Source organism: Phocoena sinus, chromosome 1 (genome assembly GCF_008692025.1).
Source record: "Phocoena sinus isolate mPhoSin1 chromosome 1, mPhoSin1.pri, whole genome shotgun sequence".
NCBI lineage: Eukaryota > Metazoa > Chordata > Mammalia > Artiodactyla > Phocoenidae > Phocoena > Phocoena sinus.
This window is the reverse complement of record NC_045763.1, coordinates 113825128-113841009: the sequence shown is the minus strand read 5'-3', so window position 1 is coordinate 113841009 and position 15882 is coordinate 113825128. Positions and strand designations below refer to the sequence as shown.

Below are 15882 nucleotides of genomic sequence, written 5' to 3'. Positions count from 1 at the left end.
AGAAGGGTTATCTGGAATGATATGGTTTGGGAAGGAGGTTCGATTACTCTTAGGCTGGGCCCCAGGATAGAGCCAGAAATCCAGATAAAAAAATTTGCTCAACTGGGTTCCTGGGAGAGTACCACCACCGGTCGGAAGACCCCGGTCGTATGTCTCGGAAGACTAGGAGGGACCGGGATTCTGACGCGAGGCCTGCTGGGAGGTGTAGTTCGTTAATTGAGGGAAGTCACGTGGGGAAGGGGCGGTACTTGGCGACCGAGACTGAGTTAGAGGTGTCACGTGGGGCACTTCCTTCTTTGCCTTTGACCGAGACGCAGGCGCAGCCCTCCTGCTGCTGCGGGGATCCTTGTGACCCTTCCGGTGTGTAAAGCCAATCCGTGCACAGAGAAGCGGGGCGGACCTAGAGGAGCGGAGGGAGCTCTGAGAGCCACTGCCGCCGCCACTGCCGCGGCAGGGGCGTGGAGGGCAGGGGGCGGCCCAAGCCGAAGTTGCAAACATGGCTCAAAGCAGAGACGGTGGAAACCCCTTCGCCGAGCCCGGCGAGCTTGACAACCCCTTTCAGGTGACTTGCGCCGGCCTCTTTGGGGCAGCTGGGGTGATTTCTCGAGTCTAGAGGGTCGGGCTAACTTGTATTCCCGTTCGTGACATTTGATCCGAGGAAGGGCCGCCACGTGGGAGTGACGACTACTCCAAACCAGTGAGCATCCTGGGGGGGCGGGCCCTGCCCCTTAAGGAGCTGGTACTAGCAGTGTGGCGTGAAGCATTGGGGGCAAATATGGGGACAACAGCGTGGCCCCCAAGCTGCAGTCCTTGGAGCCACAGCAATTGAGAAGAGGCCCCTGTGAGTTACCCCAGAGGTACCAGGTGCCAGCTGAGCCCCAGATCTTTGCCCACAGGACCCAGCTGTGATCCAGCACCGACCCAGCACGCACCATGCCACGCTTGACGTCTACAACCCTTTTGAAACCCGGGAGGTGAGATTCTGGGAGCACGGGTGGGTGAGGAAGGGTAGGGTATGCTAACAGGCCCACTTTGTTGGGGTATAGGGGACGTTTTTGCACGCAAAGGAAGAAACACCGTGATCTTAGCTCCCTGAGAGAGGCCAGTCTGCCATGGGATGCCTAATCCTTCTAAAGACACTAAGGCCAAGGATCCATCGGTTTGAGCTCTAAATGTCAGTCTTGGGAGGACCTAGAGTCTGGCAGGGCCTGATGAAGACCCTGTCTGGGGAGCCTTTTTTGAAGAAAAAAAGGGATGGGGTCGGTCGGAGTTGTGGAGAAAACACACTATGTTTAGGTATACAGTTAGAAAACAAAGGTTGAAGAAGACTAGACCTGTTTGTCTTACTGCAATAGAAAAAGGTAAGAGTTTTTAAAAGTTTAAGGAGGTTGATACAGTAGATTAGTGCTTTGAGTCCTGGGTAAGGAACTCGATGTGAGGGGTTATGAGGGCTGCTGCAGGTTGTAAAAGAGTTCTCTGATACAAACACAAGAACTAGCTTTCTAACAACTGGGGGAGGGGCTGCCACCTTAGGTAATGAGTTCTAGGTCTAAAGGTATTCAAGTAGACTCTAGATTCCTGTGTTATGAAGGACTAGATGATCCCTAAGGTTTTTTCCAAACTCAACAGCCACCACCAAGCTATGAGCCTCCTGCCCCTGTTCCGATAGCTCCACCCTCAGCTCCCCCTTTGCAGTCTTCAAGAAAGCTCAGCCCCACAGAACCCAAGAACTATGGCTCCTACAGCACCCAGGTAAAGGGGGTGTATGGGTAGGGGTTGAGGAAAGGGGCCAGCCCTGGGGTTCAGGACTCACATTGCCCTCTGCTCATACTGGTCAGGCTTCAGCTGCAGCAGCCACAGCTGAGCTGCTAAAGAAGCAGGAGGAGCTCAACCGGAAGGCAGAGGAGTTGGACCGGAGGGAGCGAGAACTCCAGCATGCTGCCCTCGGGGGCACAGCTAGTAAGTGGATCCTTGATAGGGTTGGGGAGGGCATCTGACAGGTTCGAAGTCTCAAAAAAGGACCTCAGAGCATGGGCACTGGAGCCATACTGCTGAGTTTGAATTTGGGTGCTATGTCTTATTAAGGGTGAGCTCTTAGGCAAGTTATTTAATCTTGAGTGCCTCAGTTTCCTCACTTGTAAAATGAGAATAATGTTTGTACCTGTTTGACAGGATTGTTATGAGGGTTAGACAAAGTCATCTATACAAAATGCTGGGCACAGTGCTTAGAAGTTGTAAGTCATAATAAACACTCAGTATTAATATAACTTTTGCTACTTGCCCTTGTTTCTTTGAACCCTCAAATTGGAAACAGAAGAGAGGACCCGGAGGTGAAAGGAAGGGGGAGTGATTTGTTGGTCTCTGTCTCACTTGTGAGATCCTCCTGCTCTTTTTGTGCCTTACAGCTCGACAGAACAATTGGCCCCCTCTACCTTCTTTTTGCCCAGTTCAGCCCTGCTTTTTCCAGGATATCTCCATGGAGATCCCCCAAGAATTTCAGAAGACAGTATCTACCATGTACTACCTCTGGATGTGTGAGTAGTGAGAAGCCTTTTTGAAGGAAAAGTACAGGTAGTAACTTGTACATCTTTCTTTTCCTGGAGCCCACTCACCCAGAACTAGACACTTCACCTATCCTCAGCATTTGAGTTTAAGGCTCATTTCTCCAGGAATCTTCCTGGATTACCCCTTTTATAGTATTTAGAACTTATTCTCCAGCCTTCTAGCAAATGTATGTTCTTGCCCTCTCCCCCTTCCCCCTGTCCTTATGCATAAATGTATTCTGAATCCTTTAAATGTCTTTGCCAAGGGGATCACACATGATTGAGATTTGCTAGTTCTGTCTCCCCTGCTGAGGATGCTGTGAAGGCAGAAGCCGCCTTCCTCTCCTTAGTCGGCCACATTTGGTGAGGGCTGTGGGGTGGGCTTCTAGGGAAAGGAGCTTTCACTGACCCATCATTCTGGTCCTCTAACCCTTAGGCAGCACTCTGGCTCTTCTCCTGAATTTTCTTGCCTGCCTGGCCAGCTTCTGTGTGGAGACCAGCAATGGCTCAGGCTTTGGGCTCTCTATCCTCTGGATCCTCCTTTTCACCCCCTGCTCCTTCGTCTGTTGGTACCGCCCCATGTATAAGGCTTTCCGGTAAGAAGGGGGAGTGGGGATGGTGGAAAGGGAGGGGACTTGGATGGGTCCCATTCTGCTTCTCCAACCCTAATTCTTTGCCTACACTTCCCTTTCTTTCTCTTTGCAGGAGTGACAGTTCATTCAATTTCTTCGTTTTCTTCTTCATTTTCTTCGTCCAGGATGTTCTGTTTGTCCTCCAGGCCATTGGCATCCCAGGTTGGGGGTTCAGGTCTGTGAGGCTGCCATCTACCTTCACCCCTTCCTCCCACTCCTGTAGACCAAGTCAGCCTTGGGTACTGGCATAGGAGTTGTTCAGAAAAAGGAAATGTGGTTTTTATCCTTGGGAGGTGCTAATTTAACCAGAGAGACAAGATGTCCTCCATGATAGAGAGCCCAGACACAACTCTCAACAGACATAGATTAAGGGAAAGATGGCTGTGGTCAATCTGAAGAGGCTTCCTGGAGGAGACATGTGTAACCATGATTGGAGAAGAGGAAGAATCCTCAACAGAAAGGTCTGTTTGGAGTGAGGATGTCTGGAAGATCTTGGAGAGCTGGGAGCTGATCGTTCAGAAGCTGGGATTAAACTGTGAAGAGAGTAGGTGTAGTTTGGGATTGCAGTGCGTGGCAAGCTGCCAGACTGACAGGAAACCGGCCCCTGGTGGGAAGACATAACCAGCAGAGAAGCTGGGGGGACAGAGACCCAGCTGTGAGCAGCCCCTCTTCACTTCCACATACCTTCCCCTCCTTACAGTGGCTGGATCTCCGCTCTGGTGGTGCTGAAGGCCAACACAGCTGTGGCTGTGCTCATGCTGCTGGTCGCCCTGTTCTTCACTGGCATCGCTGTGCTGGGAATTGTGATGCTAAAGCGGGTGAGGGGCTGCAGATGCGGCTGGGAGAGTGAGATGGTGTGTCCCTGGGGGCATGGGTGGAACATTCAGGAGCAACTGAGGAGGGCCAGGCTGACGGATGGGTTCTCAGCTAATGGACCTGGGAGGCGGGTGTTGTGGGGTATGTGTGGGTGTGGGTTGGTAGGGAGCCACGAGGGAAAAGCTGGAGCTGCAGGCTGGTGAGTGGTGGTGATGGCGTTAGATTGGAGTGGGGTAACAGCGGCCAGAACGTGCTGTAAAGTCTGTGCCTCTACTTGCAGATCCACTCCTTGTACCGCCGCACAGGTGCCAGCTTTCAGAAAGCCCAGCAAGAATTTGCAGCTGGTGTCTTCTCCAACCCTGCGGTGCGAACCGCAGCTGCCAATGCAGCCGCTGGGGCTGCCGAAAATGCCTTCCGGGCACCGTGACCCCTAACTGGGATGCCCTGGCCCTGCCACTTAGGGGAGGTGACTTAGCCCCCATCCCTGAGGTCTCTGGGACTTGATGAGACGTCACTACTTGATGTCTTCACTATAGTGCCCCCAGTCCCACAGCCATGACTGCTGAACCTGACTTAAGGGTGTGGGGAGCCCAGTGTGACCCAGTCACTGCTTCCCTCCCACTCCCCTTCCCCCAATCAGGCCACACTGCTGCCACCTCTACACACCCCAACCCAGATTCCTTCTGCTGTGCCAAGGCTGTTGCTTCGGTTATTTAAATAAAAAGAAAGTGGAACTGGAACACAAATCACGCCGTTTCTGGAATTTTAACGGGAACTAGGCCTCATGGAAGAGAAAGTGGAGGAGACTAGAATGGAAGCAGAATGTGGACTCCAGAGGGAAGGTCTGACCTGGCCTTAGTGTAAATGGAGAGCTCTCGGGGGTGGGACAGCAGCGCCCGATGGCAGGCGCAGGAAGAGGGAGGGAAGTCCACGGCTGGGCTGGGGTGGAATCGCGGAGCTGCCAGGGAGCCTAGCTCCCTACCTTTCTCCATTAATGACAGGAAAGAAGCTGCAACTTCTCCTGGGAACACAGCAGGCCGAGAGGCCTGAGAGGCTGGGTGGAGCTCAAGTGGGAGCCGAAAGCGTTGTTAGCTCTCGCGGCCAGCTCGCCCTGCAACCCTGCCTCCTGCTCCCTCCCTCCCTCTCCCCTTCTCCTTCTCCCTCCCTCCTTCCTTCCCTCTCCCCCTCCCACAGGGTCTCTGGTGGGGACTACAACTCCAGGGGTGCGCCGCGCTGGCCCTCGCACCATGCCCCTCCTCCCGCACCATCCCATCCCCATCCCCATCCCCCGCCTCCAATCCCGGACCTGCTGCAGCCGAGCTGGGGCAGCGGGGGTGTGGTGGGGAGGGGAGCGGGGCTGGCGACCCAGGAGGCGGCGGCGCCGCCGCAGCCTCTCCCCACCAGGCAGCCTCGGATCCCACTGGACACTGAGGGCATACCGACCGCGCCTCTAGAGTCACGCCGCCTCTCCCCTCTTCTCTAGACTTCTTTCCCATCCTTCTCGCCTTCACCCTTCCCACTCTTCCCTGGGTTCCGGACCGCCGCCCTCTCTTCACTCCCGGACCGGCCCTTCTCGGCGCCTCTCTTCTCTAGGGAGATGCGATGAGCCGGTGCCCCCGCGTCCTCATCGCCGTCCCGGGCACGGTGCCCGTCCAGTGCCCGTGGTGGGGAGGGAGCACTCCGGGGCCCCTCCGTGACGCCCCTCCCTTGACCCCCTCCTCAGCTGGAGTCCCTGGGCCATGCCTCAGGGGACCCAGCCAGGGGGTGGGGTCTAGAGCGAGGCGGGTGGAGAGGAGGAAGGACGGGGCTTCGGGCGCCTCTGAGATGCTCCCAAGCGTCAGCGGGGCCCGAGCGAGGCTCAGGCAACCGGGCGGCAGGCATGATGCCCTCGCCTAGTGATTCCAGCCGCTCGCTGACTAGCCGGCCCAGCACCCGGGGCCTTACCCACCTCCGCCTCCACCGACCCTGGCTGCAGGCTCTGCTCACGCTGGGGCTGGCTCAGGTGCTCCTGGGCATCCTGGTGGTCACCTTCAGCATGGTGGCCTCATCTGTCACCACCACCGAGAGCGTCAAGAGATCCTGCCGTCTTGGGCTGGATTCTCGGTGAGTTGGGTGCACAGTTGTTGGGTGGGGGAGGCTCCTCGGGCCCCACCCCTCCACACCAGCTGCCAGTCCAAATCCTGGCCTCTCCTCCCTCTCCTGGTCCTCCTCCTCCTTACAGAGCTGGGTGCACTCTGTGGTGAGGGCTCACTCTGTGCCTCCCCTGTCAGGCTGAGCCTGTGCCCACTCTATCCCCAGCTGGCGTTTTCCGGGGTGGTTGGCATTGTGTCTTGGAAGCGGCCGTTCACTCTAGTGGTAGGTGCCAGGGTCTGATGCCCACGGGGAGGCAGGTGCCTAGCACCTGAGGGGATGCCTATTTATGCCTCGAAAAGGGAATTGACTCTCCCATTCACGCTGTCCAGGCACAAATGTCCTGTGAAGGAGGGTGGCTCCCATCTGCGGTAGAGGGTACTCTTGGGGTCCCAGCCCTGAGTCTGTGCCCTGTTTTCCCCCAGATTTCCTTCTTCTCCTTGCTTTCGGTGCTCTGTGTCATGCTCAGTTATGGCTGGCTCTGTTCTCTCCTGTAAAAACGCTCAGCTGGCCGAGACTTCCAAGAATGCATCTGGTGAGATTTGAGGAAAGAGAGCCTGAGAGTGCTGGTTGGGGAGGTGGTGCAGGACAACCTGGGCTTGTCCTGATTCAGGCTGCCTCACCCTTTCCACTCCCACTCAGGACGGAAAGGTCTGTGTGTGCTGCCCTCCTGTTCCTCTACTGCGGGCCCTGTCCAGAGTCAGGGCAGGAACTGAAAGTTTGCCCCTAACTCCACCCTGTGATGAAGCCCGAGGGGCCCTCAAGGTGAGCATGCACCCACCCCCCCACCTCCGCCATTCCTTCCTCTCCGGCCATCTTCCTGGTTCTCACCCTTCTGCCTCCTCCTGGAGTCCTCACAGGCCCCGAGTATGTGGGATTTACTCCACCCCAGGTTCCTCTCACATCCCTCTCTCTCTCTTGCCTTCCCCAGAACTTGCTCTTTAGCGTCTGTGGGCTCACGGTTTGTGCCGCCATAATCTGTACTCTCTCTGCTATTGTTTGCTGCATCCAAATCTTCTCCCTGGACCTTGTGGAACACGGTGAGTGGGGAGCTGGGGTCCAAGGCTGAGAAGGTAGGATGCGGGCAGGGTGTGTGTGCTGGCATTGGGCTTGAGGGGTGATGTTACAGTGCTGGCTTTTGAGCACCAGGGGCTGTGGGTCACCTGTTAGGCATGTCTGTTGCAGGGGTATTTAGGGGGTCCAAAGGAGGGTGAGGAGGGAAATGACAGGGAGTAAGAGAAGTACGTGATGCCAGTCTGGGGGCATTGAAGAGTGGCACTAAAAGTTGGGCGGAGTCAGGAAGGTCTTAGATGGGGGTGGGGATAATGGGTTGATGTTCTGGTGGGGACAGAGAACAGATAGTGATTCTGGGTGCAGAAAGGTCCATGTAGAGGAGGACTTTCTAGATGGGCAGGGCAAGAGCTGAAGGTCCTCGGCTGGGGCAGGGTTAGAGGAGGAACTGGTTTGGCAAAGGGGCCAGACACTGAGCTTCTTGGAGGGGGTGGGGCCAGAAAATGTAGATGAGAGAGGAGTTTGGGAGCCAAGGAGCTGTATTCCCAGAAACCAAGTTTGCTGACTTGCTTGCTCCCCAGCAGTTGGCCTCTGAGCACTCAGTCTCAGGCCATCTGGGGCCTCTGGCTGTTACATCCTCGCCCCCAGCCCCTCTCCTACACACCATGCTGGACTTGGAGGAATTTGTACCGCCTGTGCCCCCGCCGCCCTACTATCCCCCAGAGTACACCTGAGCTCAGAAACAGATGCACAGAGGTGAGGCCAGTGGAATCTGTGGGGAAACTAAGGAAGGCGACTGGGGCTGAGGCCGGGGATTGGTGGGGAGGGATCTTTTGGAATCGGAGTTCTTTCCCAGGCGTTTGACCCTCTCCCTCATCCTGCCAGCATCACCTACAATGGCTCCATGGACAGCCGGTGCCCCTGTATCCTACTGATTGCCCCCCTTCTTATGAGGCCCGTCATGGGGCTACGAGGAGACAGCCAGGTGAGAGCAGGGTTTGGTGTGGGCTGGGGAGTCAGAAATAGAGCCTGAAAAGCTGGGTGAGCTACTGTCACTGGATAAAGATTATACTATTCTCATGATCTTTATAGCACTAGCCACATTCGCTGTCATTTTTGATCTGCCTGAGAGCTTGGAGAAGTGGGTGGGGTAAGAACTATGATTTCCATTTTACCAGATGTGGAAACTGAGGCCCACATAAGTGACTTGAACAAAGTGACAAAGCTGGACTGTAATCTAGGTCTCCGAGCTCTGTCCAGCCTGTGGGATGGCCTAATCAGTGTGTAGGGCTCGACCCTTGACCCTTGTGTCTTCTGCAGGCCACTCTGTTTGATCCTCAGCTTCATGATGGCTCCTGCATCTGTGAGCGAGTGGCCCTCCATTGTAGATGGTGAGCAGAAAGTGGGGAGGGTGGACAAGGTCTGGGATGCCTGGGATAGCAGAGCTGGGTGTGGGGGGCAGAGGGGGAGAGATGAGACCGAGTTTGGTGGTTGAGGGACAGATGAGGGGCTGGGGCTTCTTGCAAACCTGGGCTTAGTTGTCTCCTCTGAGATAAAACTGGAGGCAGGATGGCCCGCAAGAGGCTGGGCCTGAGAAAAGAGGAACCGCCTGGGCCCGGCCAGGCTGGTGCTACCCGGCAGCCCCTACCATCCACAGTGTCCATGGACAGCGGGTCTCTGGTGCTGTCAGCCATCGGTGACCTCCCCGGGGGCTCCAGCCCGTCGGAGGACTCGTGCCTGCTGGAGCTGCAGGGCTCCGTGCGCTCCGTTGACTACGTGCTCTTCCGCTCTATTCAGCGCAGCCGCGCTTGGCTACTGCCTCAGCCTGGACTGCGGCCTGCGGGGCCCCTTTGAGGACAGCCCCCTGCCCCCGGCGGCCCCCGAGAGCTGCCCGCTCCTATTCCTGCTCTGCCCCCGAGGCCCCACCCCCGCTGGGTGCCCCCACAGCTGCCCGAAGCTGCCACCGGCTGGAGGGCTGGCCGCCTTGGGTGGGACCCTGCTTCCCCGAGCTGAGGCGGCGGGTCCCCCGGGGAGGCAGCCGGCCAGCTGCAGCCCCTCCCCCCCGAGCCCCGGCTCGCCGCTTCAGCGATAGCTCAGGTTCCCTCACCCCACCGGGGCACCGGCCTCCTCAGCCGGCTCCCCGACCACCGCTGCTGCTGCCACGGTCCCACAGTGACCCGGGCATCACCACCTCCAGCGACACCGGTGAGCCGCCACAAGGTTCAGGAGAGGGCAGGCACCGGGAGTTAGAGGGCCAGTGATACCCACCAGGATTTGGGACACTGTTGAGGTCCCTGGGGAGGAAGAATGGGTAAATTCACTCCTGCAGTAGACACTTCTTATGTCACCTCCTAGAAATACATCAATAGCTTAGTGGCTAAACGAAGAGGATTTGGTTTTTGGAACGCAGTCTCACAGTTCCCAGCTTGGGCTAGTTACCTACCCTCTCCAAGCCTCAGTTTTTCACCTGTAAAACAGGTATAATAACAGTTACCTCACCATAGGTGCTGTGGAGTTACTGAGGCGAGATACAGGTCAAGTGCTTAGCCCTGGCACAGAAAGTGTTTGTCATTACCATTATGTGCCAGGTACTGGAGAGGCTGCAGCAGGGCACGATAGTGCCTTAGTCCCTGATTTGGTGGATCGTACCATCTAGTTGCTGGTGGACCTGAGCAGAGATGATGCCCCCTTGGTTGGGAATGGGGTGTGGAAGCTGGGCTTGAGTTCTCAGGAGGGCCGTGAGATTGGAGGGCGCATCTACTGAGCACTCCCACTCAGTCCCTGTCTCTCTCTTCCTTCTCAGCTGAATTCAGGGACCTTTATACCAAAGTGCTTGAGAAGAAGCTGCTTCCATTTCCTCTGCAGATACAGGTGAGGCATGTGGTTGGTGCCCAGGGGGCAGTGGGTAGGGGAGTAATGCCTGGCCTTTTCTGCACCTCCCATTCCACCCACTCTCCCTCTCCCTCTCTTCTGTGTCTCCAGGGCTCTGCTCTGAAGCCTGCCTCTTCCGTCTAGCCCGTTGCCCTTCCCCAAGTTGCTACGTGCCCGCTCAGCCGAAAAACGGCACCCTGTGCCCACCTTCCAGAAGGTCCCCCTGCCCTCAGGCCCTGCACCTGCCCACTCCCTGGGGGACCTGAAGGGCAGCTGGCCAGGCCGCGGCTTGGTCACATCGTTTCCTCCAGATGTCTAGGAAGGCCCCAGACCCCATATGGGAATGGAGCCCATGGACATAAGCAGGTAGAGTGAGGGGATCCAGGGAAGACACCCGGGAAAGCCTGGTGTTTCAGGTGGGACCACACTGATGCTCTTTCCTGTGGCCCCATCTAGGTGCCCCGGAGCCCATGGGGCCGGCCAGGCCGAGAGAGCCTCCACCTTCGCAGCTGCGGCGACCTCAGCTCCGGCTCCTCCCTGAGACGCCTCCTGTCTGGCCGCAGGCTGGAGCGCGGCACCCGCCCCCACAGCCTCAGCCTCAATGGGGGCAGCCAGGAGACTGGGCTCTGACCTGGGCATCTTCCCACACTGAACAGATCCAGATGAATGCTGGGGCCACAGGCACCAGCTGGTTGGGACCAGCAGCCTCCAGCACCCCCTTACACTGGCTGACACAAAAAGAAACCTGCTGAACACCCCCAGAAGTATCCCTTTCCCTCTTACCTCTAGGGGCTCCTGCTGCTTGCCTCTGCCCCTCCAGCCTGGGGAGACCTTCTGTCCTGCGCTGCATGGGTGTTCAGGCTGTGCGGAGAGATGCCCCTGCTTAGAGAGTTGGAGGAGGAAATAAAGTCCTGTTCCTCCTGCATGAGAGTAACTCTCTCTGATTCACCATGGGCCCTGTGGCCAGGGCAAAGGCATGTCCCGGTTGTTCAAGCACAAGGGGCTGTATGCCTGTGCAATGGGATGATGAGGCATGAAGGGTCAGAAAAATCTGGGTGGCCTCTCAGCTCTGCCACCTTTAGCTGCATGATCTTGGGCAAGTTATTTAACCTCAATTGCCTGATCCATAAAACATTGTGAGGACGAAAGTTTGTAAAGCTCTTAACACACTAAGTAAGGCTTCAATAAATTTCAATTTTCCCTTCTCTTCTGGTTCATCCTTTGTCACCATTGAAATTTATTCTAGCATCTCTCATAGTTATGAAAACTCGCAAGACACTGATATCTATTTCCAGCTACCACACAATATCTCTGCCCCTTTTCATAGCCAAACGTTCTTTCTCTTCCTTCCTTCCACTCTTGAGCATGCATTCTCTCCTCGCCCATTCCCATCAGGCTCCTTCCCCTACCTCTCCCCAGGCACTGCTCTTTTTCTTTTTAATTTTAATTTTATTTATTTATTTTTGGCTGTGTTGGGTCTTCGCTGCTGCACATGGGCTTTCTCTAGTTGCAGCGAGCGGGGGCTACTCTTTGTTGCGGTGCCCAGGCTTCTCATTGCAGTGGCTTCTCTTGTTGCAGAGAACAGGCTCTAGGCACGCGGGCTTCAATAATTGTGGCGCGCAGGCTCAGTAATTGTGGCGCACGGGCTAAGTTGCTTCGCGGCATGTGGGATCATCCTGGACCAGGGATTGAACCTGTGTCCTCTGCGTTGGCAGGCAGATTCTTATCCACTGCACCACCAGGGAAGCCCCCAGGCACTGCTCTTGACAAATTTTTCAGTAAGCAAAAAAGTTAGACCCACTGGCCAATTCGCTGCCTGCATTTCACTTGAACTCTAAGAAGCATTTAACCCAGATAATCGGCATGATTCCTCTTGAATTTTTCCCTTTCTTGTCTTTGAAAACATCATACTCTCCTAATTTTTCTCCTACTTTACTGTCTTGGTATCATTTGTCAGAGTTCGCACCTCTGCCCAACTGCTTAACGCTGGCGGGCTCCAGGGCACTTCCCTTGGCCCTCTTCTTTTTTCTACCTCCAGTCTGTAAGTGGCCCTATCAAGATCCATGGCTTTAAAGGCCATCTATGTGTTCGTGGATAACTCTCTCCTTCACCTCTCCGTGAGCTCCAACCTCCAATTTGACATCTTTGCTGGATATTTAATGGGCCTCTCAGACTCAAGATGGCCACAATGGAACTCTTGATTCCCACCCCAGCACCTATTCCTCTTCCAACACCCCCATCTCAATAAGTGGCACCACTACTCACCTAGCTGCACCTTCCATAAGCTGGGAATCATCCTCATTTCTTCTTTCCCCTTATCCAACACATCTGATCCTACCCTGAATTCATCCATGTCTCACCAGCTACCTAGCCCTAGTCATCACCCTCTCTCCCAACCTCCTGATCTATTTCCATTCTTCCTACAATCCATTCTCCACCCAGCAAAGTGACAAGAAATCATGTTATATTAAAGTTCTGCCTAAATGTACTGGCTTTCCACTGTATTTAGAATAATCTCCAAACTCCTTATGAAAGTATGGTCAGGTACAACCTGGTCCACTCTGCTTCAGCCAAACTGCGTTGCACAAGGGCCTTTGCACGAGCTAGCTCTTCACCAACACGAAACTCGATGTCCTATATCTGTTGCTTTCACCTAATTCGGGTCTTAGTTCCATTCTCACGTTTTTGTTGAGCACTCCCCATTCTATCATACCGCCTTGTTTTGAACACCTGTCACTATCCGAAATTACCTTGTTTTTGTTTTCTGTGTCGTCCCACAGAATGCAAGCTCCTGAGAGCAGGGTCTTGCTCATTGCACTGGATCTAACACTTAGTAGGTCCTCAACAAACTCATTAAGTTATTAAAAGGCAGAGTGGGACCTTGTAAACAGCTTGGAGACCCTATGACTTTGGGGATAGCCGTGGGGCCCTACAGGAGAGGAAGCGGGTAGGGAGAGGCACTGCCCATAGATGGCGTCTGGCTGCAAGGCTTCCTGAATAATTCACCATCATAACAACCCAGCTTCAGGGAGGGAGAGTTAGGGCGCAGCCAGAACGACAAAATGAGGTAGCAGGGATTGGAGACTGGGATTCCCAACGGGGCAATTTCTGGGCACTGAATGTTCCCTATCCTGAGGCTCCCAAAGGAGGAAGTTCAAGAATCCATCTTCAATCTCCCCCAACCCTTAGAGTGTGCTGGCGAGTGTAAAACGAGGCGCATGCGCGCTTCTCCCTTCCCGCGCCCCCTTTCCGAATAGACCCCCAGATACGCTTGCGCCCTATTAGGGCTACGGCTGGTCAGCGAAAACAGTCCGTCCCCAGCACAACCAATAGGACGTGAGGAAAGGGCCTGCGTCCCGCCTCCTGACGATTCGGGGGTCTCCCTTCTTGAACTAGGCCCCGGCCCCGCCCCGCCGGCCTTGCGGGGCTCGCGGCTGCGCGTGGTGCAGTGCAGCCTAGCTCTGCTGAGCCCCCTTCTACCGCCCCGCCCACCCCGCTTTGCAGGCTGCTCTGGGATTTCCCTTCGCCTCCGTTTGGGGCTGCTGTTTCGCTTCCCCGACGGTAGGCGTAATGGATTTTGCACTTTTGGGATCTTAACTCTCCTTTCCCTGCGTCTGCACTTCACCTTTTTATCATCATTGTTATTATTAATTGTAGGGATGGTTGTATTTTACTAATGAAGAAGAGGGGGAAATCTTCAAATCCTCTTCTACCCACTTGCTTTTTTGAGGGGTGGAGTGGAAAGAAAGTCTATGTAATTTATCCATTCTTCAATCATCCGACAGATGTTCAATGAGCACGGGACGAGCACCGGGTGCTGTGCTACGTACTGGGGATACAGACTGATCCCCGCCCTACTGGGTTTTCTCACGGACAGATCAGCAGACAAAGGAGTTAGCAGGCCACTGGGTGCTATAACTGACATTAAACCATTTGTACAATTAATTGCAAATGTAATAAGAGCTACAAAGGAGATGTAAGGGCTCCTCACACACAGGAGGAGTGTGTGTGAAAGGAGAGAATTTCTTGGAGAAGATGACATATGAGCTGAGTTCTGAAAGAAAGATGAATAGGCACTACCTAGGCTAAATGGAGGTGAAGAGTGATGCATACTAAAGAGCCTTTGGGAGGATTCTGAGGCAGAAAGGATGTAGAACAAGGGGGCCAGTCTGTGGCAGCCTGTAATTGGAGGCTGGTCTCCGTCGTGCCCCTTACAGTCTGATTCCTACACAGCAGCCAATGTGATCTTTTAAAAATATAAATCTGATGTTGTCACTTCCCTGCCCCAAAATGTCCAGTGAATTTCCATTTTGGAACAAAATTCAGACTCCTCACTGTGGCACCCAAGGCCCTGGAGAAGAACTTGACCCCCAACCTTTTACTCCAAACTCACTGCTTATCACTGTCCCACTCACTCCTTCTGTCCAGCTTCCTTACTCCCCTTTTTTTTTTAAGATTTTTTTTTTTTTTGATGTGGAGCATTTTTAAAGTCTTTACTGGATTTGTTACAATGTTGCTTTTGTTTTATGTTTTGGTTTTTTGGCCTCAAGACACGTGGGAATCTTAACTCCCGCACCAGGGATTGAACCGGCACCCCCTTCATTGGAAGGCTAAGTCTTTTTATTTATTTATTTATTTATTTTGGCTGCGTTGGGTCTTTGTTGCGGTGCGCAGGCTTCTCTTGTTGCAGAGCACAGGCTCTAGGCACGTGGGCTTAGTAGTTGTGGCATGTGGGCTCAGTAGTTGTGGCTTGCGGGCTCTAGAGCACAGGCTCAGTAGCTGTGGTGCACGGACTTAGTTGCTCCACGGCATGTGGGTTCTTCCCAGACCACGGCTCAAACCCGTGTCTCCTGCGTTGGCAGGTGGATTCTTAGCCACTGAGCCACCAGGGAAATGCCTGGAAGGCTAAGTCTTAACCAATGGACCGCCAGGGAAGTCCCCCTTCCCCTTTATTTTGTTTCATAGTTCTCACGGCCACCTGAAATTACCTGTTTTTTGTCTTCCACCACCACTAGAACATAAGCTCCTTGGTCCATTTCTCCAAGGACGTCGTTGTTGAGCTGTCAAGGAGAAAAACTACCATGGCTTCCAGTTCTTTGACAAAACCTCAGATGCGTGGCCTTCTGGGCAAGCGTCTGCGATTTCATATTGTTGGAGCATTCGTTGTCTCCTTGGGAGTTGCAGCTTTCTATAAGTTTGCTGTGGCTGAACCAAGAAAGAAGGCATATGCAGATTTCTACAGAAATTATGATTCCATAAAAGATTTTGAGGAGATGAGGAAGGCTGGTATCTTTCAGAGTGCAAAGTGATTTTGGAATATAAAGAATTTCTTTGGGTTGAGTTCCATGGAAGTTTGTCACTTACCTGTGTTCCTGCACTATGAACTACTAATATCTGGGCTAAGGAATAGTTTCTCATGATAAATAAACGATTAACAAAAAAAAAAAAAAAAAAAAAGCTCCATAGGGCCAGGGACTTTATAATCTTATTCATTACTGTATCAACAGGGTCTAGAACAGTGCCTGGCACATAGTAGATGCCCAATTATGATTTGTCAAATATGTGTCTTGGGGAGCACATAGCAGGGGTGCACCCAGCTCATTCAGGGGTGTCAGGAAAATGGTACTGATGGTAGGGACATTAAGGCTGAGGAGTTAATGATGAAAAAGAATATTCATTTTTTTCAAGAGAGGAGAAGAAAATAGCATAGAGCAGATAGGCAAGATGCAATGTGGCCTATTAGACGAAATGTGATTGGAGCATATGGTCCAAGTGGAGAGGTGAGAAATGAGACTGGAACAAAGATGCCAGGTCCCGGTAGCCCTCTTAAAAGGCAGTATGGAGCCGTTGAAGGATTTTAGGAGGGAGAGTGGTAGCTT

At 54.0% G+C, this 15882-nt stretch overlaps 3 protein-coding genes across 3 annotated transcripts; all 3 read left to right on the top strand.

The window, feature by feature from the left end:
- Nucleotides 1-88: 88 nt before the first annotated feature.
- SCAMP3 (secretory carrier membrane protein 3) lies at nucleotides 89-4737 on the top strand. Its single transcript, XM_032633427.1, has 9 exons — nucleotides 89-562; nucleotides 897-974; nucleotides 1630-1752; nucleotides 1839-1959; nucleotides 2406-2534; nucleotides 2980-3139; nucleotides 3249-3350; nucleotides 3876-3993; nucleotides 4272-4737. Exons 1-9 carry the CDS (start codon nucleotides 497-499, stop codon nucleotides 4416-4418), a joined length of 1044 nt encoding a protein of 347 aa, XP_032489318.1. The 5' UTR covers nucleotides 89-496; the 3' UTR covers nucleotides 4419-4737.
- A 472-nt stretch (nucleotides 4738-5209) lies between these two features.
- FAM189B (family with sequence similarity 189 member B) lies at nucleotides 5210-11209 on the top strand. Its single transcript, XM_032605602.1, is given in 27 exon segments — nucleotides 5210-6072; nucleotides 6075-6094; nucleotides 6290-6346; nucleotides 6547-6591; nucleotides 6593-6661; nucleotides 6767-6808; nucleotides 6810-6848; nucleotides 6851-6886; nucleotides 7053-7151; nucleotides 7503-7508; nucleotides 7714-7861; nucleotides 7864-7888; nucleotides 8018-8040; nucleotides 8043-8089; nucleotides 8091-8117; nucleotides 8453-8509; nucleotides 8511-8523; nucleotides 8790-8941; nucleotides 8943-8999; nucleotides 9001-9337; nucleotides 9936-9965; nucleotides 9968-10003; nucleotides 10115-10156; nucleotides 10159-10301; nucleotides 10303-10335; nucleotides 10337-10369; nucleotides 10460-11209. Coding segments are annotated over 27 exon segments (1992 nt in total). The 5' UTR covers nucleotides 5210-5870; the 3' UTR covers nucleotides 10634-11209.
- A 3830-nt stretch (nucleotides 11210-15039) lies between these two features.
- LOC116749600 (cytochrome c oxidase subunit 6C) lies at nucleotides 15040-15442 on the top strand. The gene has a single exon (XM_032624130.1). The coding sequence runs from the start codon at nucleotides 15085-15087 to the stop codon at nucleotides 15310-15312; it is 228 nt and encodes a 75-aa protein (XP_032480021.1). The 5' UTR covers nucleotides 15040-15084; the 3' UTR covers nucleotides 15313-15442.
- The last annotated feature ends 440 nt before the right edge of the window (nucleotides 15443-15882 follow it).